The 23,662-nt window shown below is 40.8% G+C and overlaps 3 protein-coding genes across 4 annotated transcripts in view; all 3 read left to right on the forward strand.

Annotated features, from left to right (window-relative positions):
* Positions 1-23,662, forward strand: part of LOC100522627 (olfactory receptor 10T2-like) — a 277,947-nt gene that overhangs the window by 31,233 nt on the left and 223,052 nt on the right. The window contains exons 4-5 of one of the 2 annotated variants that reach the window (XM_084974951.1): positions 15,249-15,409; positions 19,876-20,002. The exons of the other annotated variant lie outside the window; for it this stretch is intronic. The gene's annotated coding sequence lies outside the window, so the exon portion shown is untranslated. The remainder of the gene's footprint in view (positions 1-15,248; positions 15,410-19,875; positions 20,003-23,662) is intronic. 2 annotated transcript variants of the gene reach the window in all.
* Positions 1-23,662, forward strand: part of LOC100522815 (olfactory receptor 5P6-like) — an 82,725-nt gene that overhangs the window by 31,226 nt on the left and 27,837 nt on the right. The window lies entirely within an intron of this gene.
* On the forward strand, positions 18,577-19,595 carry LOC100521386 (olfactory receptor 5p57-like). The gene has a single exon (XM_013998893.3). The coding sequence runs from the start codon at positions 18,660-18,662 to the stop codon at positions 19,593-19,595; it is 936 nt and encodes a 311-aa protein (XP_013854347.3). The 5' UTR covers positions 18,577-18,659.

The raw sequence follows: 23,662 nt of genomic DNA on the forward strand, positions 1-23,662 counted from the left end.
TTGCTTATATATTCTAGAGATTAAGCCCTTGTCAGTTGCATCATTTGAAACGATTTTCTCCCATTCTGTCAGTTGTCTTTTTGTTTTCTTTTGGGTTTCCTTTGCTGTGCAAAAGCTTTTCAGTTTGATGAGGTCCCATGGGTTTATTTTTGCTCTAATTTCTATTGCTTTGGGAGACTGCCCTGAGAAAATATTCATGATGTTGATGTCAGAGAGTGTTTTGCCTATGTTTTCTTCTAGGAGTTTGATGGTGTCCTGTCGTATATTTAAGTCTTTCAGCCATTTGGAGTTTATTTTTGTGCATGGTGTGAGGGTGTGTTCTAGTTTCATTGCTTTGCATGCAGCTGTCCAGGTTTCCCAGCAATGCTTGCTGAATAGACTTTCCTTTTCCCATTTGATGTTCTTGCCTCCCTTGTCAAAGATTAATTGACCATAGGTGTCAGGGTTTATTTCCGGATTCTCTATTCTGTTCCATTGGTCTGTCTGTCTGTCTGTTTTGATACCAGTACCACACTGTTTTGATGACTGTGGCTTTGTAGTATTTCTTGAAGTCTGGGAGAGTTATGCCTCCTGCTTGGTCTTTGTTTCTCAGGATTGCTTTGGCGATTCTGGGTCTTTTGTGGTTCCATATAAATGTTTGGATTGTTTGTTCTAGTTCTGTGAAAAATGTCATAGGTAATTTGATAGGGATTGCATTGAATCTGTAGATTGCTTTGGGTAGGATGGCCATTTTCACAATATTGATTTTTCCAATCCAGGAACATGGAATATCTTTCCATTTCTTTACATCTTCTTTGATTTCTTTGATTAAAGTTTTATAGTTCTCGGCATATAGGTCCTTTACCTCTTTGGTCAGGTGTATTCCGAGGTATTTGATTTTGTGAGGTACAATTTTAAAAGGTATCGTATTTTTGTATTCCTTTTCTAATGTTTCATTGCTGGTATACAGAAATGCAACTGACTTCTGAATGTTAATCTTATATCCTTCTACTTTGCTGAATTTATTAATCAGTGCAAGGAGTTTTGGGGTTGAGTCCTTAGGGTTTTCTAGGTGTAGTATCATGTCATCTGCATACAGTGACAGTTTGATCTCTTCTCTTCCTATATGGATGCCTTTTATTTCTTTTGTTTGTCTAATTGCTGTGGCTAGGACTTCCAAAACTATGTTGAAGAGCAGTGGTGAGAGTGGGCATCCCTGTCTTGTTCCAGATTTGAGTGAGAAGGCTTTCAGTTTTTCCCCATTGAGGATTATATTTGCTGTGGGTTTATCCTAAATGGCTTTGATTATATTCAGGAATGTTCCTTCTATACCCACTTTGGCGACGGTCTTGATCATGAATGGATGTTGAACTTTGTCAAATGCTTTATCTGCGTCTATTGAGATGATCATATGATTTTTGACCTTTTTTTTTGTTAATGTGGTGTATGATGCTGATTGATTTGCGTATGTTGAACCATCCTTGTGAACCTGGGATGAACCCAACCTGGTCATGGTGTATAATTTTTTTGGTATGTTGTTGGATTCGGTTGGCTAAGATTTTGTTGAGAATTTTTGCATCTATATTCATCAATGATATTGGGCGACAGTTTTCTTTTTTGGTGGTATCTCTGTCTGGTTTTGGAATGAGGGTGATGGTGGCCTCATAGAATGTCTTTGGAAGTATTCCTTCTTCTTCAACCTTTTGAAAGAGTTTAAGGAGGATGGGCACCAATTCCTCTTTATATGTTTGACAGAATTCACCTGTGAAGCCATCTGGTCCTGGACCTTTATTTGTAGGGAGTGATTTTATGACCTCTTCAATTTCATTTCTAGTGATCTGTCTGTTCAGTTGGTCTGTTTCTACTTGATTCAGTTTTGGCAGGCTGTAAGATTCTAGAAAATTGTCCATTTCTCCAGATTGTCAAACTTGTTGCCATATAGTTGTTCATAGTATTCTCTTATGGTTTTTTGTATTTCTGCTGTATCCGTTGTGATTTCTCCTTTTTCATTTATAATTTTGGTGATTTGGGTTCTTTCTCTCCTCTTTTTAGTGAGTCTGGCCAGGGGTTTGTCAATTTTGTTCACCTTTTCAAAGAAGCAGCTCTTGGTTTTATTAATTTTCTCTATTGTTTTTTGAGTCTCTATTTTATTGATTTCTTCTTTGATCTTTATAATTTCCTTCCTTCTGCTGACTTTAGGACTTTTTTGTTCTTCTTTTTCTAATTCGGTTAGGTGGAGGGTTAAGTTGTCCATTTGGGATCTTTCTTCTTTTTTGAGAAAGGCCTGGATTGCTATAAATTTCCCTCTGAGCACTGCTTTTGCAGCACCCCATAGATTTTGAGAGTTTGTGTCTTCATTATCATTTGTTTCAAGGTAGTTTTTAATTTCCTTCTTGATTTCCTCATTTGCCCATTGGTTTTTTAGTAGCATGTTGTTTAGTCTCCATGTAGTAGGTTTTTTCTCATTTCTTTTCCCATGGTTGATTTCTCATTTCATGGCATTGTGGTCAGAGAAGATACTTGAGATAATTTCTATGCTCCTAAATTTATTGAGATTCGCTTTGTGTCCCAATATGTGGTCGATTCTTGAGAATGTTCCATGAGCATTTGAGAAGAATGTGTATTCTGATTTTTTTGGATGTAGTGTCCTGAAGATATCAATTAAGTCTATCTTTTCTATTGTTTCCTTTAGGATCTCTGTTGCTTTATTGGTTTTCTGTCTAGAGGATCTGTCCATTGATGTGAGGGGGGTATTTAGGTCTCCTACTATGATTGTATTCTCATCAATATCTCCCTTTATGTCTGTTAATATTTGTTGTATGTATCTGGGTGCTCCTATGTTTGGGGCATATATGTTGATGATAGTAACATCCTCTCCTTGGATGGCTCCCTTAATCATTAAATAGTGTCCTTCTTTGTCTTTCTTTATGTCTTTTGTTTTAAAGTCTATTTTGTCTGATATGAGCGTTGCGACTCCTGCTTTTCTGTCTTGTCTATTGGCGTGAAATATTTTTCCCCACCCTTTCACTTTCAATCTATATGTATCTTTTGTCCTAAGGTGAGTTTCTTGTAGGCAGCATATTGAAGGTTTTTGCCTTTTTATCCACTCAGTCACCCTGTGTCTTTTGATTGGGGCATTCAGTCCATTGACATTTAAGGTGATAATTGATAGATGATTATTTATTGCCATTTGAACCTCGTGTTCCAGTTGATTCTATGGTTCTCCATTCTTCCTTTCTTTCTTTCTTTTTTTTTTTTTGGTTGGATGATCTCCTGTTATTATCTGCTTGAGTGTATTTTTTTTTTCATTTTTTGCAGATGCAATATTTGGTTTTGGCTTGTGGTTGCCCTGTTTTTTAAGTATGCTAACCACTTCCCATAATTGTGTGTTTTAGCCTGATGGTCCTGTAAGTTCAAACACTTCATTACTATATTAAAATTAAGAAGAGAGACATACATATAAACAAAAAGGGTTATTTACTTCCTAACATCCCTTGCCCACATTTTGGTTTTGATGACTCTTTTTTATTTTTTTCTTTTTAATTTTATTTTGTTTGAAGCATGTTCATGATTAAATCTGTATGCTGGCTTATTTGAGTGACTTCTCTCTGATTGCAGTTTCCTCAGTCCTAGTTCTTCCTCTTCTTCTTTTTTTTTTCTTTTCTTTTTTCTTCCTTTTCCTTCCTTTCTTTTTGGTTTAGAGAAGCCCTTTCAATATTTCCTTTAACCTGGGTTTTGTGTTGCTGTATTCTTTCAGTTTTTGTTTGTTGGGAAAATTTTTATTTCCCCTTCTATTTTAAATGATATTCTTGCTGGATAGAGTATTCTAGGTTGCATATTTTTTCCTTTGAGCACTTTAAATATCTCTTGCCATTCCCTCTTGGCCTGTAGTGTTTCTGTAGAGAAATCAGCTGATATTCTTATGGGGGTTCCCTTGTAGGTAACATTCTGTTTTTCTCTTGCTGCCTTTAGGATCCTCTCTTTATCACTAACTTTTGCCATTTTTATTATGATGTGTCTTGGTGTGGGTCTGTTTGGGTTCAGTTTGTTTGGGGCCCTCTGTGCTTCCTGTATCTTGAATCCAGTATCCTTTAGATTTGGGAAGTTTCCAGCAATAATTTCTTCAAATATATTTTCTATCCCCTTATCTTTTTCTACTCCTTCTGGAATTCCTATTATGCATAGATTGGCCTGCTTTATATTATCCCATAGGTCTCTTATATTGCTTTCCAGTTTTTTGATTCGGTTTTCTGTCTGTTGACCAGATTGAGTGATTTCCATTATTCTATCTTCCATATCACTGATTCGTTCTTCTGCATTATTCATTCTGGTTTTTACTGCCCCTAGTTTAGTTTGCATCTCTGCAAATGAATGTTCTAGTTTTTCTTGGCTCCTCCTTATATTTTCTAGTTCCTTTCTGAGGGTACCTGCATTACTGTTCATATCTTCTCTTAATTCCTTCAGTATTTTCACTATTTCTCTTTTGAACTCCAGGTCTGTCTGACTGCAGAGATCTGTTTCATTGCTGACTGTTTTAGGTGAGTTCTCCTGTTGGTTTGACTGGGGGTGGTTTCTCAGCTTCTTCATCTTGCTTGTTGTTTTCTTTCTCCTGAGGGAGTTGTACTCTCCGTGATCGGTCAGTGTTTGCCTTGTCACTGCCGTGGAATAGTTCCTGAGGGCTGGCGTTGTTGGTCAATCTTTTTTGAGGCAGTGTGGCTTTTCTGGAGTGTTGATGGGGCTAACAGTGTTTCTTTGGAGCAAAGGAGGACTTCCTGAGGGCAGACAGGACTGGGAGGTCCACACCACGATGGTAGCAGATTTCACTTGGCCATGCAGAGCTTGCTCTGGTGTTTTTAGGCTGTGGGGTTCTTGCAGGGGGTTGGCGGTGTTGGGCAGCTGCTCTTTAGGGGTGCATCACCCCCTGGGGTCTGGAGCAGCTATCTGGGTCACTGAGAACCTAAGAGGTTCTTCCCTAGGGTAGCCCAACTCAGAAGGACAGCCTGAGAATGTAGGCGGATCTTTTCACAGTCTGGCTGAGCTTGTTGCAGCTTTTCTGGGCTGCAGGGGCTCTTCCAGGGGGCTGGTGGTGCTGAGCAGTTATTTCATGGGAGTGGGGCACCCCCTGGGGGCTTGGTCGGGTAGCAGGGCCGTTGGAAACTGAAGAGGCTCCTCCCCGGGGCAACCCGACTCAGAAAAACCATCCAAGAATTAGGCCGATCTATTCACAGCATGGCTAAGCTTGTTCTAGCTTTTCTGGGCTGCAGGCCTTTTCTCGGGGGCTGGTGGTGTTTGGTGCTGCTCTGCGGAAGTGTGGCCCCACCAAAGGGCAAGCAGGCCTGTGCAGGGACAGCCCCTGCGGTGGTAGGCTTCAGGCAATTGTTGAGGCCAGCCCTCCCAGATGGCAGGCAGCCCCAGGTCCGTGAGAGCGTAGGTCGTGGCGGGGGTGGGGGGAGGGGATGCACTGGGAAGCACAGCTTTCAGCTAGCTAGTGGGCCTGTAAGCTTGCTGTGGCGTGGGGGGTATTCTATGGGGACCCACCCCTTCTTTTCTCCCCTCCCCAGCACAGGCGCAGACCAGGCTCTTCTCCCAGGTTCCCTCTGATGTGGCTTTCCACTTCCCCGCCCCTGGAGTATTGCTCCCTTCCTCTGCGACAGCTTTGTTTTCTAGTCTCCCAGGCAGTCTCTGCCCCGTCAAATGGTTTCTAGAGTTCCCAAGCAGTTTCCGCTCTGCCCCGCCCCCCTAGCCCGGGGACTAATCTCTGGAGCCGAGGTCTCGGTGCCCAGCCCCTCTCTCAGGCGTCCCCCGGCCCTTTCTCAGGGATTAACCTTTGGAGGCGAGGTCTCAGTGCCCAGCCCCCACCCAGGCGTCACCCGGCCCCCTCTCGGGGACTAACCTTCAGAGGCGAGGTCTCGGTGTTCAGCCCCCACCCAGGCGTCCCCCGACCCTTTCTCAGGGACTAACCTTCAGAGGCGAGGTCTCGGTGCCCAGCCCCCACCCAGGCGTCCCCTGGACCTTTCTCGGGGACTAACCTCTGGAGCTGAGCTCTCGGTGCCCAGCCCCCACCCAGGCGTCTCAATTTTTGGTGACTGTGCCTGTAGTTCAGATGGTCCGTTGGGTTCTTGATCGGCTTTTCCGTACTCCAACTTACTGCTACACTCTTCTCTGCATCTGGAGATTCCTCCGGTTCGTTTGATCTTTCGCCTGGTAGGTGACTTTCCAGGGTGCGGGATCCCTTTCTCCTCCGCAGTTCCCTTTCGGGAGCGCCCATCCCGCTCGGATTCACCTTTTCTCACTCTCCTCTTTTCTCCCGTTCTGCCCAATAATGTCACGAATTTCTTGCCGTTATTGGAGTTTAGGTTCCTCTGCCAGCGATTGGTTGCTGTTCTGTGCGAGTCATTTATTCTGTAGATGTGCTTTTTTTGTTGTGTTTGTGGGAGAGGGCGAGCGTGTCTTCCTACTCCTCCGCCATCTTGTCCTCCTCCCTCCTTCTTTTAGTTTTCATTCTACAGATCTTTCACCTTCTTGGTTAAATTTATTCCTAGGTATTTTGTTCTTTTTGATGCAGTTGTGAATGCATTTGTATCCTGCAACTTTACAGAATTTATTTATTAGTTCTAGTGGTTTTTTTTTTTTTTGGTGGATTCTTCAGGATTTCTGTATAGAACATCATGTCATCTGAAAACAGTGAATATTTTACTTCTTCCCCTTCAACTTTATATGCCCCCTTTTTCCTTATCAGTTGGTGCGTCTAGGATTTCTAATGCTATGTTAAATAGAAGTGGCAGCAGTGGGCATCTTTGTCTTGTCCCTGATCTTAAAGGAAAGCTTTCAGCTTTTCACTTTTGAGTATGATGTTAGCTGTGAGTTTGTCATAAATGAGCCTTTATTGTGTTTAGATATGTTCCCTCTCTACAAACTACATTGGGACTTCCCCCCCCCCCTTATCATGAATGTACGTTGAATCTTTTCTGTTTTTCTGCATCTATTGAGATGATTATGTGGCTTTTTTCCTTCATTTTGTTAATGTGCTATATTATGTTGATTGATTCATGGCTAATGAGGTAATCTTGCATTTCTGGATAAATCCCACTTGATCATGATATATGATCCTTTTCATGTATTGTGGAATTGGGCTTGCTAATATTTTGTTGTGAACTTCTGCACCAAAAAAAAATCTATCTTCAGAGATATTGGCCTGTAATTATCTTTTTTTTTTGTATCATCATCATCTGGTTTTGGTGTTAGGTCAGGGTAGTGTTGGCTTTGTAGAATGAGTTTAGAAGTGTTCCTTTCTTTTCAAATTTTTGTAATATTTTGAGGAAGATTCTGATTAACTCTCCATTCAGTGTTTGGTAGAATTCCTCTGTTAAGCTGTCTGGTCCTGGACTTTTGATGTTTGGGATGTTTTTCATTACTAGCCATCATTCTTTTCAGATTTTCTCTTTCTTCCTGATTCACTCTTGAAAGGTTGTATGTTTGTATGAGTTTATCCATTTCTGGTAGGTTGTCCAATTTTGGGTGAATAATTTTTGTAGTATTAGGATTGTATTTCTGTAATTGTGGTTGTAGCTTCTCCATATTCATTTCCAAATTTTATTTATTTTGGTGCCTCTTTTTTTTCTTGATGAGTCTGGCTAAAAGCTCATTAGCTTAGTTCATATTTTGAGAAAACCAACTCTTGAGAGTTAGCTGGTTGCCTAGTGGTTAAGGATTTGACATTGTCATTGCTGTGGTTTGAGTTCAGTCCCTGGCCTAGGAACTTCTGCGTGCTGTGGACATGGCCAAACACAAAACAAACAAAATACCCACCCCCAACTTTTAGTTTCATTGATCTTTTCTATTTTTTGGTCTCTATTTTATTTCCTATCTGATATTTATTGTTTCCTTCCTTCTGCTTACATTGAGGTTTGTTTCTTCTGTTTTTCTAATTTCTTTAGGGAGAAAGTTAGGTTTTTCATATTTGAGATTTTTCTTGTTTTTTTTTGAGTTATGCCTATGTTACTATAAACTTCCCACTTAGAACTATTTTTCTTGTGTCCCATAGAGTTTGGAAAGTTGTGTTTCTGTTTTCAGTCATCTCAAGGCATTTTTTGATATCCTCTTTGATTTCTTCACTGAATCATTGGCTTTTCAGTTGTATATTGTTTAGCCTTCAACGACATGAAGTTTTGTACTTATAGTTTATTTCTAATCTCCTGGTGTTGTGGTTGGAAGAAACACCTGATATGATTTCAATCTTCTAAACGATAGAGCTTTGTTTTGTAGCCTAGCATGTGATCTATCCTGGAGAAAGTTCCAAGTGCACTTGAAAAGAAGCTATTTTTAGATGGAGCGTTCTGTAGATATCTTTTAACTTCATGTAATCCAATTTGTCATTTAAGGGCAATTGATATATGTGGGGGTATTAAATTGATATAGGTGGGATATTAAATTGATATGAGTGGGATATTAAAGTCTTCTAATATTGATATAAGTGGGGTATTAAAATCCTCTACTATTGTTGTACTACTATCAATTTCTTTATATCTTTTAATATTTATTTACATGTTTAGATGTTCCTATATTAGGTGCATATACGTTTAAGAATGTTGTAGCTTTTCCTGGATTTATCCCTTTATGATTATATAATGCCCTTCTCTATCTCTTGCTATAGACTTCATTTTAAAGGCTATTTTATTTGATATTAGTATTGCTCCCACAGCATTACCCCAATTTTTATTTGCATAGACTATCTTTTTTCCATCCCTACACTCTCAATCTCTGTGTGTCTTTAACACTGAAGTGTATCTTGCAGAAAGCATATAGAGCGGTCTTATTTTTAAAATCTATTCCACCACCCTATGTCTTTTGATTGGAGCATTTAGTCCTTTTATATTTAAAGTGATTATTGATGGGTATGAACTTATTGCCATTTTGTTCATTGTTTTCTGATTGCTTTTATAGTCTTCTCTGTTCTTTTATTCTTCTTTTAGTCTCTTCCCCTGTGGTTTGAGAATTTTCTTTAGTGTTATATTTGAGTTCCTTTTTCTTTGTATTTTTGGATCTACTGTAGGTTTTTGATTTTTGGTTACTAATTTTAACCACATCCATTTGTTTTAAACTGATAGTTGTTTATGTTAGATCACATGGTAAAACATCCATGTTTTTTACACTCAACCCCATATTTTAAGTTTTTGATGTCATATTTTACATCATCACATGTATCTCTGAAGTGTTCATTGTAGTTATGTGATTTTTGTCTTTTAACTTCTGTACTAGCTTTTTTCAAGTGGCCAATCCACTGTCTTTAGTAATCTCAGCTTAACCAGTGAGATTTTTTTTCCGTCATATATTTTATTTCTTGTTATAGCCTTTCCTTTTTCACTTAAAGGATACACTTTAACCATTCTCATAAAGCTGGTTTAGTAATGATGAACACTTAAAATTTTTGTTTGTCTGGGAAGTTTTTTTTATCTCTTCTTAAATTCTGAATGATAACCTTGCTAGCTAGAATATGCTTAGTTGTGTTTTTTTTCTTTTCAGCTCTTAGAAGTATCATGCCACTAGGAGTTCTCATCGTGGCACAGTGGAAACGAATCCGACTCGGAACCATGAGGTTGTGGGTTTGATCCCTGGCCTCGCTCAGTGGGTTAAGGATCTGGCATTGCCATGAGCTGTGGTGTAGGTCACAGACATGGCTCGGATCTGGCATTGCTGTGGCTCTGGTGTAGGTCGGCAGCAACAGCTCCGATTTGACCGCTAGCCTGGGAACCTCCATATGCTGCAGGTGTGGCCCTAAAAAGACAAAAAGACAAAAAAAAAATCATGCCACTCTCTATGGCCTATCATGTTTCTGCTGAAAAATCAGCTTTAGCCTCATGGGGGGGCCCCTTATATGTGACTGTTTTTTTTTTCCCCCTCACTCTCTTTAAATTTTCCTTTTTACATTTAAATTTTGCCATTTTAATTGTGATATGTCTTGGTGTGGATCTCTTTGGGTTCATCATGTTTGACATTTTCCGATTCCTGGACTTGGATATCCTTTTCCTTTTTCAGGTTAAAGAAAATGTTAGCTATTGTTCCATCAAACTTGTTTTTCTGGCCCATACCCTCTCTCTCCTTCTTGCACACCTGTATTCTTAGTACGCCTGATGTTGTCTCATGGGTCCCCTTAGACTATGCTCCTTAAAACTTTTTTTGTTGTTGTTGTCATTCTGATTTTATGATTTCCATTATTCTGTCTTCCAGGTGGTTTACGTGTTCTTCTGTATCACCTAATCCACCATTAATTCCTTCTATTGTATTTTTAATTTCAGTTATTGTGGTCTTCAGCTCTCTTCAGTTCTTTTAATGTTTTCTAGTTCTTTGTTGAAATTCATACTATGTTCTTCTATTCTTTTCAAAGTTCCTTGATCTGTCTTATGACTATTGATTTGAACTCTTTATCAGGCAAATTATTTATCTCCCTTCCATTAGGATTTTTTATGAGGTCTTATCTCATCCTGTCATTGGGAACACCACTCCTCTGTACTCCCATATTGTTTTACTTTCATTGTTTGTATATGAAATTAGGTGAAATAGTTACCTATCCTGGTTTCAAAGGGGTGTGCTTGCTGGGAAGCATACTTTCACAGTCTGTATGTGCTCAGTGGCTTAGTAGGAGGTCTGGTTCTGAAATGAGCCTTTCCTGGGGTAGTGAGCTGGCAGATACCACTTTGGCGGGGTTAGGGCTAGAGGAGTCAGAGCCTCATGTGAGCCATGGCTTCTCCTGTGGGATGATGTTAGTTGCTGCTTTGGTGGGGGTTGTGGCAGGAGCCAAAGTGACTGGAACTGCAGCCTGGAGCAAGATTTATCTAGTGTTGGTGCATGCTGGCAGTTGCACTTTGGGGGGTGAGCAGAGAGACTGCGGCTGGAGCCTGGTGCAGGGTTGGGGATGGGTGTGTGTGTGCTGGGTCAATCCTTCAAGTTAGCGGAGCACCAGGCACTTCTTTACTGGGATTGAGAGCAAGAAAGTCTGTGAAGGAGTTCCTACTGTGGCTCAGTGTGTTAAGAACCTGACATAGTGTCTGTGAGGAGGTGGATACAATCCTTGGCCTTGCTCAGTGTGTTAAGGATCTGTCACTGCCACAAGCTATGGCACAGGTCACAGATGCGGCTTGGATCCCACGTTGCTGTGGCTGTGGCTGTGGCTGTGGCTGTGGTATAGGTTCACAGCTGCAGCTCCAATTAGACCCCTATCCTGGGAACTGCCATATGCCATGTGTGGCCATACAAGTAAATCATAAAAAAAAATAAAAAATAAGAAAAAAGTTTATGAATGTGATTTTCATGAGCAGAGTCTCAGTTTCCTACAAGCTTCTGATAAGCCCCACTGTTTTCAAAACCAATCAAAGAGGCTCATTTTTCTGTTTCTGGACCCCAGGGATTGGGTGCCCAATGTAGGGTTCGAGTTCCACTCATCCTAGGGAGCATCCCCAAACCTGTGATATTTGCCTCCTCCTCTTCATCTGGGTTCCCCACGGGGAGTGTGGGTCCCTACTTGATATCTTTTCCTCTCCACCTGGACCCCGTGTAGTTCTTTCTTTATGTCTTTTGTTGCAGAAGAGCCATTTCTCTAGGCTTCATGTTATCAATTGCTCTGAGAACAACATGCAGCTGTTGAAATTTCCTCTGTATGTATTTGTAATTTTGATGTGTTTGTTGGAGAAGCCAAGCTCAGGGTCTTCCTAATCTGCTACCTTGATTCCACTTTCTTCTAGCATTTTATATTTGAAGTTTAGTCCTTAACCTATTGTATTAAACTTACAATCAACATTTAGTTAGGAGTTAATTTATGATATTTTCTTTCTCATAATTATCAAGTTAAAGTTCAACAACAAGTAGATAAAAATGAAAAAATGCTATCACTTGAGAACTGACAACCCCCCCTTTTTTTTCTTTTTATGGCCGTACCCAAGGCTTATGGAATTTCCCGGGATAGGGGTTGAATCAGAGTGAAAACTTCTGGCCTCTGCCACAGTGACAACAACGTGGGATCCAAGCCATGTCTATGGCCTACACCACAGCTCATGGCAACACTGAATCCTTAACCCTCCGAGTGAGGCCAGGGATCAAACTTGCATCCTCATGGATATGACTGGGGTTCATTACTGTTGTGCCTCGGCAGGAACTTCTGGAGTCTCTTCTTTTCATTTTAGTTTGATACTTACTGCCTTTATCCACACCGTCCCCCTTTTAAACTTCTATTTATTCATTGTTTTTAAACAAAGTAATAGAACCTATCCTATCAAAATTAAGCAAAATCCGGTTAAATAACCAAAACGTTATTAGAACCATGAGTAGACTCTCAGTAAGGCGCTCTCTCCCCTCACTCTCTCTTTTTTTGCTGTGCCCACAGCTTATGGAACTCTTGGGCCAGGGATCAAACACAGGGCAGAGCATCAACCTGAGCCACTGCGGTGCCAATGCTGGATCCTTAACCCACTGTGCCATAAAGGAATTCAGTAAGGCTCTCCTTTTGTGAATCAAATAAATGCATGTTTGACCTTCTGATTGTGTTCTGTAGATCACATCCATTTTTTCTTATTTTTTTATCTTCCTGTCTGTCTGTTCTTTATTATGAATATTTGTTCTGATCTATCTTCCAGCTCAGTAATTTCTCAACTATGTCAAATAATTTTATTAAAACCATCCATTGAGCTCTTAATTTTATATTGCATTTTGAGTCTTGTAAGCTAGTTTCATTTCATATAGTTTTCAGTTTTCACCAAGATTTCAATGTTTTTACTTTCTTCAATATTAAATATGGTCATTGCTTATTTCAGTATCTTGGGTCCCTTGCATCTTTTTCTATTTTCTCTTGCCTCTGCTATTTTTTTCTATGTTGTCTTACATTTTTCTCCTCTCTCCATAGTCCCATGAAACTCTCAAAATATCAGGAATAAGATTTTTAGCCACCTCCTTTTGGGAATCTGAAAAAATCCCTATGAAAAAAACCAGCCCCCAATGTTAGGCTCCATTCTGTGGGTTTCTATCTTTATGTGTCTGGATATTATCTTCATAATAATTTTTTTTTTCTTTTAGGGCCATACCCGTGGCTAAGGCGGTTCCCAGGCTAGGGGTCCAATTGGAGCTGTAGCCACCAGCCTATGCCAGAGCCACAGCTATGCCAGATCCAAGCCCATCTGCAACCTAAACCACAGCTCACAGCAACACCGGAGCCTTAACCCACTGAGTGAGGCCAGGGATTGAACCCGCAACCTCATGGTTCCCAGTCAGGTTCGTTGACCACTGAGCCACAACAGGAACTCCACCTTCCTAATAATTCACTATTTTGTTAGTTACCTGTTGCCTTCTGGATGTTGATTTCACTTTTCATTTTAACCAGATTCTGGCTGGTCTCAATGAGAGGTTTAGTTTGAACTGTGGAATCAACCATTATCAAAAGTGGATATATATGTGTTTTTTTGTTTTGCTTTGCAGTTTTCAATACCAGAATATGACTTTTTCTGAGGGCAAGGACTGTATTTGTCATGCTTTCCCTTTTATTCCCAGTGTTTAGCACAGTGCCTGGGACTTGGTAGGTGCTCAATAAAATTTGCAGACTGAAGGAATAGTTTCTGAGTAAGAATGTTCGAACTTATATCTGACAACCTCATTAGAATAAATGCAAAGAGACAGAATCTTGAATCATTTTTGGAGGACAAATTAGGAGTTGCCAGAGGTTCAGAAGGGGACAAGGATGGGGCAGGTGTTGTATCTCTAAAGGAGTAACGTGAACGATGTTTGTGGTGATGAAAATGTCCTTCATCTTGACCACACCACTGTCAGTATCCTGGTGGTGATGTTATGAAATAGTTTGGTGAGAGGTTACCGCCGGGAAAACCTGGGTGAAGGGTAAATGGAATCTCTCTGTGTTATTACTTCTTACTCCTGCTTGTGAATCTACAGTTATCTCAAAATAAGACATTTAATTTAAAAAAGTAAACATTCCATCATCTAGAAATACACACACACACAAACAAGCACTTGTTTTCCCCAGGATTTCTATTTGGAATTGAAGTTCTATCTGTTACATTAGAGTTTTTTTGGAATGGATGAGCAATGAGATCCTGCTGTGTAGCACTGGGAACTGTCTAGTCACTTATGATGGAGCATGATCATGTGAGGAAAAAGAATGTGTACATGTATGTGTAACTGGGTCACCAGGCTGTACAGTAGATAAAAATAGTGTATTGGGGAAATAAAAAAAAAATGAAGTGTAGTTGATTTACCCTGTTGTGTTAATTTCTGCTGTACAGCAAAGTGACTCAGTTTTATATATGTGTGTGTGTATTCTTTTTTATATTATTTTCTCTCATGGTTTAGCTCAGGATTTTGAATATAGTTCCCTGTGCTATAAGTAGGACCTTGTCGTTTATCCATCCTGCAAGTAATAGTTTGGGTCTGCCAAGCCCAAACTGCCAGTCCATCTCTACCCGTCTTCCACTTACCCTTGGCAACCACAAATCTCTTCTCTCTATATATGAGTCTATTCCTGTTCTGGAGATAGGTATAATTGTGTCATATTTTAGATTCCACATAAAAGTGATATCATATGATACTTGTCTTTCTGTTTCTGACTTACTTCACTTAGTATGATAATCTCTAGTTCCATGTTTCTGCAAACAGCATTTTTTTATTCTTCATAACCATATCTTTGTTCATTCTTGCATGTCCCAACACAATTAGAATTAGCTTGGAATGCCATCAAAAGTTTTCATTAAATATTTTAATGTAGGTAGTTCCCACTGTGGCTTAGCACCTGACTAGTATTTATGAGGATGTGAATTTGATCTCTGGCCTCACTCAGTGGGCTGGGCATGTGGTGTTGCTGTGAGCTGTGCTGTATTTTGCAAACATGGCTCAGATCCTTTGTTGCTGTGGCTGTGTCATAGGCTGGCAGATGTAGCTCTAATTTGACCCCAGCCTTGCAACCTCCATATGCCACAGGTGCGGCCCTAAAAAGCAAAAAACAACAACCCCCCCAAAAAACTGAAGTACACACAAAAATAAGTTTATAGGTAGTCATAGATTGCATTATTTATATGAGCAGTGTACCTATAATTCTCTCTATCCTGTTGGATTTTCAGGGGAATTTTCATAAACAAGTAATGTCCTCAAGGGGCTTTTTCCCCAAAGACCCTGAGTCTCATACATATAGCCTTTCTTTACATGACGTCTTTGATATTTATTCTTATTTTTAAGATACAAACACCTGCAGGTAATAACTTATTTCTCTGTTGATACAGGAATATTTGTCTCTCATCTTTGAATTAGAATGTAAAGTTTTGGTATTTCAAGGAAATAATTATTTGCTGAAGATTCACGTTTTTCTATGATCAGTGCATGGTATTGTCATGTATGACATCTTGTTCAATGCAAGAATCCTGTGCGGTATTTGAAAAAGCAAGTAAGTAATTAAAGGTTATAGAGTTTATACAGATTGTGTAAGATTCCTTAGATAATCAAAGGCAAAGCTAGAATCTGATTCCAGGCATATATGGCTGCAAAGCTCATGGCTTAACTGCACAACTCATTTTATGCCATTATTGACGCTTAAAACAGACTCTGAATTCATATCGTGTACATCTGTTTGCTTTACTATTTTAAGTTTTCATTCAGTCTTGGGTCCACACCTAGTGAAGCTTCCAGTTGTAGTGTTAGGTAGGATTCTCATATTCGGATGTGTAGTTGTCTAGTGTTTCTAACATGGCAAGTTACTGCTTAGCTTATTCACACATAACGTTATTCAAGCATCTCTGTTCAGAACAAAAGCGTAACAATGCAGCTGGCTGAGAACATGGCTGATGATGCCATTTGTGTGTGTGTGTGTGTGTGTGTGTGTGTGTGTGTGACTTCAGTCTGCTTGATGCTGAATTCTTGAAGGAAAGATAAATTATCCTTAAATTTGGTTGACGTGTAAAAGGCAAATTATATGAATTCTTGTAGTTGCTGTTGATGAGCAGTTTGGATAATTATAATGCTGCACTAAAGAACGAAGGTTTGGAGGTCCCACTGCGGCTCTGCAGGTTGAGGACCCAGTACTGTCACTGGGAGGATGCAAGTTTTATCCCTGGCCTCACTCAGTGGCTTAAGCGTCTGATGTTGCCACAATCTGAAGCACAGATTTGGCTGTGGTTTAGGTTTCACTTGTAGCTCCATTTTGACCCCTGGCCCAAGAATTTCCTTATACTGCAAGCATAGCCATAAGAAGAAAGAAGAAGTGATACAAAATTTTGAATCATCCTAAATTTCTTCCATTAGAAGAGAAAACGGTATAATTGATAAAATGGAGTGAAATTGTTGGCATTTGGAAGATAAATTTTCTCTCTTATATTCTCAGCTTCAACACCTCTTTCTGCTGCCTCTTTATACTGTTCATCACCTTCCCCTGCTCCATCGCTTCTTTGAACCTGTGCCCTGGTCCTGCTGAGATGCCACTTATCCTGCTGAGGTGGCACTTCAGCAGGGTTCCCTTCTCCATTATTTTCTGACTCCTTTTCTTCTCATCCATTCTTAATTCATTACAGACATTAGTTGGACAAAAACTAATAGGGGCAAAAAGTTTGCAGACTCCAAAAACATTCTATCGGGAAACCTGAAGTATTCTCCTCCTGTGGATGTGTGGAGTGTAATCTATGGTGAGTTAATCTCTGGTGAACCTAGACTATCAGCATTGAATTGATTCTGAAAAGTCACAGACTCGCAATCACTCAGGCAGATTTGTAATGCCTGAACCTCCCTATCGTTCTCAGGCTTATTAGCTCTGAAGGCCGTTCATTCCGACTGGGTAAAGTCGTGAATGAGAATTCTTCTGTGTACCGAGCAGATATTTTATTTAGCCTCAGAATTTCTAAGGACTGGACCCTGGAGTAGTAAAAGTACGTGAAATACGTCGCCTTCCCTCTTGAGTCATTTGGTGCTGAAGATAAACTACACGTGATCCTCCACTGACGTTGGGATTCCACGTGCTCTCCTCTGACGCACGTGCTTATTCGTCCACTCGGTGAAGCCTGCTCTACAGATTCAACTGTACACTCTCAAGTATTTTCTCGTATTGATGAGAAGGATGCTCACATTTAAGTTTTACGTTTTATGAGAATTTTCCTGTCCTTCATAAAATCAATTCTCATTCTGGGGATGTTCTCTCCTGTCTCTCTCACATTAGTTTAAACATTTTGGGTAACATCTGCTTGTCTTCATTCTGCTGTCTCCTAGTGAGATAGTCTCTCTTTTAAGCCAATGTTTTGAAGCCTTATATGAAATAACAGACAGAGACAGAAGTGAAAAGTCCTGATAGACTACGTCAACCCAGGATGTATACTCCATAAAGATGAACCAAGAATACCACGGGCAAATTTGGATCCTTCTCAAGTCACCACTGCAGTCATCTCAGAAATGTGATTTTTTTACCCCAGGATTTTGACCCTTGATTTCATCTCCTCATTCTCTTTATTGGCTTTTATTCCTCTCAGAGGAATGGCTTTATCTTAAATGGCATTCTGGGATCACCCCCAAATTATCATCAATCCAGGTTAGCAGAATGGATTCCCCATCACCCCCCTGCGATTTGGGGAATAGTATTCATTCTTTGTGTGCATTCAGCTGTTAACCACAACATAGTAAAATATATTCAATATTTTATATTTATATCATTACCTCATCTTTGAATGTTAACTCCAGTCCCCTGGCACTAGAAAGGCTATTTTCCAAGCCTCCTTATTTTCTCCTGAATCAAGTGGCCCTGCTTCCATCTCTGTAACCCCTGAAGCCTGTTTCTTGTGCTCTCTGTTACTCAGGGCTATTCACAAAATCCCACGTCCTCAGCATCTCCTTTGAGCGTTGCATCCTCTTCCCCGTCCGTTTCCGTAGTTACTGGGCTCCCCTGAGGCCACGTTCTCCTCTGCAAGCTGCTCAAGTGAGGATGCTCTTCCTCTTGCTCTTGGTGCCTCTGGGCCTGGTGGTGGATGGGATTCCTTCTCCCGTGTCGCTCCTTGTAGACATTCTCTCTCTCCTACCGACAAGCAGGTGTAGCTGAGTTTCCATCGGCAGACTCTGCCAACCAGTCCTCCTTATCGTCCTCCACCTGTGGCTCAGCAGATTAAGGATCTGGAATTGTCACAGCTATGACTCTGTTAACTGCTATGGTACAAGTTCGATCCCAGGCCTGGGAACTTCCACATGCTGTGGGTGCAGGAAAAATAAAGTGATACCTCTATATCGTTATAAGCAGTTGTCCTTTTGCATGAGTCCTGCCCCCTTCAGGCATTTCTCCTCCCTTTGATCATCTTGGGCTTAGAAGGCACAGTTCCTGGGCCCCTCATTCCACCTAGTGGCCACCGCTAGGATGTGCTCCTGGGAGACTATTCCTCACAGACCCCTAAACTAGCTACATATTGCAACAGAGTTGAATGTGTGAAGTTAACAATTTTTTTTTTTTGTGATTCATCCTGGCCTTCTATCAATCAACATTTGTATTTTCAAGACTTACATAAGGAATTGTGCGTGAAAGCACTTTCCCCAAATATTGACTTGTGAGTGTGCATGCTTAGATTTTGTTACACAGCTGTTGTAAACCTCAGTATTCAGATTACGGTATTTTCCTCTGTTCTAACATCCACTCTTACTTTCTCCTTCAGTGGGCGCTGTTCTCAGAGTAGATGGAAACTGGAAACTACACAAGTGTGACAGAGTTCATTATTTTGGGGTTAACAGAGGATAGTACAGTCGGTGCCACTTTGTTTATTGTGTTTCTGGGAATCTACGTTGTCACCTTACTGGGCAATGGCAGTATAATCCTGCTGATCAGAAGCAGCCCTCAGCTTCGTACCCCGATGTACCTTTTCCTCAGCCACTTGGCCTTTGTAGACCTTGGCTACTCCTCTTCAGTCTCACCTGTCATGCTCAGGGGCCTCCTTGGGGAAGGCAACTCTCTCCGTGTGGCTGGTTGTGTTGCTCAGCTCTGTTCTGCCGTCACATTTGGGACGACGGAGAGCTTCCTGTTGGCTGCCATGGCCTACGACCGGTATGTGGCCATCTGCTCGCCCCTGCTCTACTCCACCCACATGTCCTCCAGAGTCTGCATTCTGTTGGTGGTGATGTCCTATGTAGGGGGATCTCTGAATGCCTGGATATTTACTGGCTGTGTGCTAGGTCTGACCTTCTGTGGACCCAATAAAGTCAATCACTTTTTCTGTGATTATGCACCGCTTTTGAAGCTTTCTTGTTCTCATGATTTTACTTCTGAAATAGTCCCAGCTGCCTCTTCTGGCTCCATCATTGTGGTCACTGTGTTTATCATAGCTCTCTCTTATGTCTACATCCTCATCACTGTCCTGAAGATGCCCTCCACTGAAGGAAGACACAAGGCCTTCTCCACCTGCACCTCCCACCTCACCGCGGTCACTCTGTTCTATGGGACCATCACCTTCATTTACGTGATGCCCAAGTCCAGCTACTCCACTGACCAGAACAAGGTGGTGTCTGTGTTCTACATGGTGGTGATCCCCATGCTGAACCCCCTCATCTACAGCCTCCGGAACAAGGAGGTTAAAGAGGCAATGAGAAAATTAATGGCTAGAAGGCATTGGTTCTAAAGTGCTAATGTAATCTGAGTTTTAATAAAAAAGACTGTCTAGTGAAGACTTCTCCTGCAGATGAAGAGATAATGCAGTAAGTAAATTTCAATGTATATTCACAGTACTCTAGACTCACAGATTTCACTGTGTTATTCTCAAGAGAATTTTCAGTGTAAAAAAAGCAATGTGTATTCATCAAGGTAGGAACACTTAGCAAATATTTCTTGATTCTCACCTGCCATTTCTTGCATCTACAAGTAAAATATTTTCAAATAAATCCTGTGTTCTTTGGACGTAGTCTTTGAAGAGAACTCCGGAAGGCGTCTGAAATGCCTTGCATGGGAAATAAGAGCAGCGTTGCCCTGCATGGTCTTGTCGTCTGAAGGATGTGGTGTCCGTGATGTGCAGATGCTCTAAGGATGGAGGTCAGTGATGCTTCTGCTGCCTTGTGATCTGAGGCTGAGCAGCAACAGGATTCCTCCCACAACACCTCTGCAGTGGAGCCTCACCTAGCCACCTCAGTGGCCACCTGAGCTCCGTTTAGCTTAGCTCTTCTGTTGCAGGAATCTATTCCACCCAGTGCTTTCTGGAGTTTCCAGGAGAAAGACTATTGGGTGCTAATTAGCATGACCTGGCTCCTTTCTAGACGAAGAAGTGAGATCTTTTTTTCTTTTTTTTTCTTTTATTTTAGGGCTGTACTCAGGGCACATGGAAGTTTCCAGGCTACGGTTTCAATCAGAGCCACATCTGCTTTCCCATGCCACAGCCACAGCGATGCAGGATATGAACCACATCTGAGAACTACACCACAGGTCATGGCAACGCCAGATCCTTAACCCACTGAGTGAGGCTGTGGATGGTACCCACGTCCTAATGGATATTAGTCGGGTTATTTTCTGAAAAGCCACGATGGGAACTCTGTAAGGTTTATTTTTAAAGGTTGTTTCAATTCTGTCAATGCATGATGCATACCTCTGTAAAGTGTTTTAAACCATTTCTGTCCCTGCTGGTCCTACTGCCTCTGATACTGAAATTGCAGATTTCTTATATGTAATTTCACTGGAACTTCTGTATTAGCCCTCAAAATGATCTCTTTAAACCAGATGGCTTCACTTGAAGAATTTAAAATTATTTGCATTCTTACAAACCTCTTTGTGTTTCTTCTCCCAGTTGTTTTTTTTTCCCAGTGTGGATTTTTTAAAAAATAAAAAATAGAGAATATTTTTAGGAACCTCGTTTTTCCTTTAGTAAAAATTATGAACACTAAATTAATCTTTTTTTTTTTTTGCCATTTCTTGGGCCGCTTCCACGGCATATGGAGGTTTCCAGGCTAGGGATCTAATTGGAGCTGTAGCTGCCAGCCTACACCAGAGCCACAGCAACACGGGATCGTTAACCCACTGAGCAGGGCAGGGACTGAACCTGCAACCTCATGGGTCCTAGTTGGATTCGTTAACCACTGCACCACGACGGGAACTCCTAAATTAATCTTAATACAGATTCATCAGCAATGATTCTACTGTCCATAACACTAAGTCTAGAGTGAGAGTAGCTTCATGGTAGAGTGAGATATCTCTCCTTCCTGCCTACATTCTGCTGGGAACTGCATCTGGTCACTAATGATGATAATGTGAGAAAAAGGAATGAATGTGTCTAGGTGTGACTGGGCCATCTTGCTGTACAGTAGAAAATTGACAGAACACTGTAAACCAGCAATAATAAAAAAAATAAAAATCATCAAATTAAAAAAAAACCCAACTAATTAGGCATCTGTGCAGGAACGAAAGTGCCTTAGTGGGAATTGTGGGATCCAGAACCATACGCTGAGGGATCCAGGGGGAGTCTTGCCCACCTGTGCGTCTGGTTATAGGCAGAAAGACCTTAGTATGGGCCTCAGCACCAGTAGGAGCCAGAGACCCTGCCCCAGTCCCTCTTGGCCACGATTGAGGAAAACCTGGAGAGTGCTGATTTGGGCAGAAACACATAAATGACAGGGACTCTGTAGAATTCAGCCTTCCAGAGGAGAGATGCCAGCATGCCGTTGGAGCAAGATAATAAGAAGAGAACATGAGTTTGAATGCAGTGAAGACTATAGTTTTTCCAGTGCCTCTACTTCTGCAAGGCAGTGCAGCCTGGGGCAGAACCAGCAGGCAGTGTCCTCTCCTGCAGGGGCAAAGGACAGCAGTGAATGAGTGCTTTGCTTCCCTGGCATTTCAAGACACTGCTGGAGGAGACCATCTGAAAAGGTTTACTGAGGCAGGACCTCCAGGGCTGGAGGTTGTTGGGGGAGGGATTAGATCAGAAAAGAAGCAGCTGAGACTGTGAAAATTCGCTAGAGGGATGTGATTCGTCAGACTCTGTTCAGTACTTCAGCAAGAATCCCATCCATGAGCCTCTGGGAGCAAGTGCATCCGTACAAGTTCAGGGAAAATCCCAGGTATAGTAAGACCAATGAACAACACACCCCACGTAAAGGCAGATAGTAAATGTGTGAGGGGTTCTGCTTCTTCCTTCAAATCTGAAGGCATCAGTGTAAAATTACAAGGAACACGAAGACTCAAGAAAATATATGATTGGCATATGAGAACAATAATCCTTCAGTGACTGAACTCAGTGGCACAAAAGATTGCAATCTGACGAAGAATTCAAAATAGGTATTTTGGGGAAACTCAACAAGCTACAAGAAAACACAGAAAGACAGTACATGAAAAAAAGGGAAATTTGACAAAGAGATAGAAATTATAAAAAAGAGTCCGAGAGAAATGAAATGAAAAATACTATTGAGGGTGTCGTGGCAGAGTGGACTAAATGTGAGATGGAATAAGCGATTTAAATAATAGGACTTTTAAGTAACCCATTCAGAGGAGAAGAAAGAAAAAAGGATGAAAAAGATCAGGGAAAGACTAAGTGATCTTTGGGATGCCATCAATTGCACAAATATTAGAATAACTGAGGTTACAGAAGGAGAAGAGAGAGGGGGCAGAAAGTTTATTTAAAATAAAAGTAGCTAAGAACTCCCCAAACCTGAGAAGAGATGTGGACTTTCAAGCTCACAAGGCTATGAGAGCAGCCTCTTATCGCAAAGCAAAAAGACCTTTCCAAGGCATATTATAATGAGACTTCAAATAGCAAAGATGAAAGGAAGTCCTAAAAACGGCCAGAGGAAAATGATTGCAACCTACCAACAAACACTCATCCCAGCAGATTTCTCAGAAGAAACCCTATAGTCCAGCAGAGAGTGTACTGATATATTCAGTTTTGAAAAAATTGCCAGTTAAGTCTACATTATCCATGGTAGCTATCCCTAATAAGTGAAGGATTATACATTTCTAAACAAAGAAAAGCTCAGGGAGTTCATAACCACTTGACCTGTCTTTCAAGAAATGTCAAAAAGAAATCTTCAAGGCAACATGAAAAGATATTAACTAGTGACATGAAAACATATGCAAATATACAACATACTGGTGAATGTAAGTACACAGTAATATACAAAAGCTCTGGTTCTGTGATATGGTAAGTTATTAGCCAGTCAACTACAGGATAAAGGTTTAAAAATAAATATAGCCCTACAGTTTGTTAGTGAATACACAGTATAAAAAGAGGTAAATTGTAACATCAAAGATATAAAAGGAGAGACAAAGGTGGAAATATTTGCATTGCTATGAGCTTCAAAGGGGTTGATATATCTATAAGATGTTTTATGTAAGTCTCATGGTAACCTAAAATCAGAAACCTAGAGTAGGTTCACAATGGATAAAGAGAGGGAAAACAGCATACCACCATGGAAAGCCACCAATTTATGAGTAAGCAGAAACAAAGGAAAAAGAAACTACAAGTCTACCGGTAAGAAATGAACAAATGGCATTACCAAGTCCTAAAGACACAGAGTGGCATGTATCTTTACAAATTAGAGTTTTAATGTTTTCTGCATGTATATTTGGGAATGGGATTGCTGGATCCCATGGCAGCTATATTTTTAGTTTTTAAATGAGCCTCCATACTGTTTTGCGTAGTCATTGCACAAACTTAATTTGCCACCGACAATGTAAGAAGGCTCTCTTTTCTCCACACGCTGTCTGGCATTT

Source organism: Sus scrofa, chromosome 9 (genome assembly GCF_054392235.1).
Source record: "Sus scrofa isolate SSC_HxYL_T2T_F1_AM1 chromosome 9, Sscrofa_HxYL_maternal_Yorkshire_Landrace_v2.0, whole genome shotgun sequence".
Lineage (NCBI taxonomy): Eukaryota > Metazoa > Chordata > Mammalia > Artiodactyla > Suidae > Sus > Sus scrofa.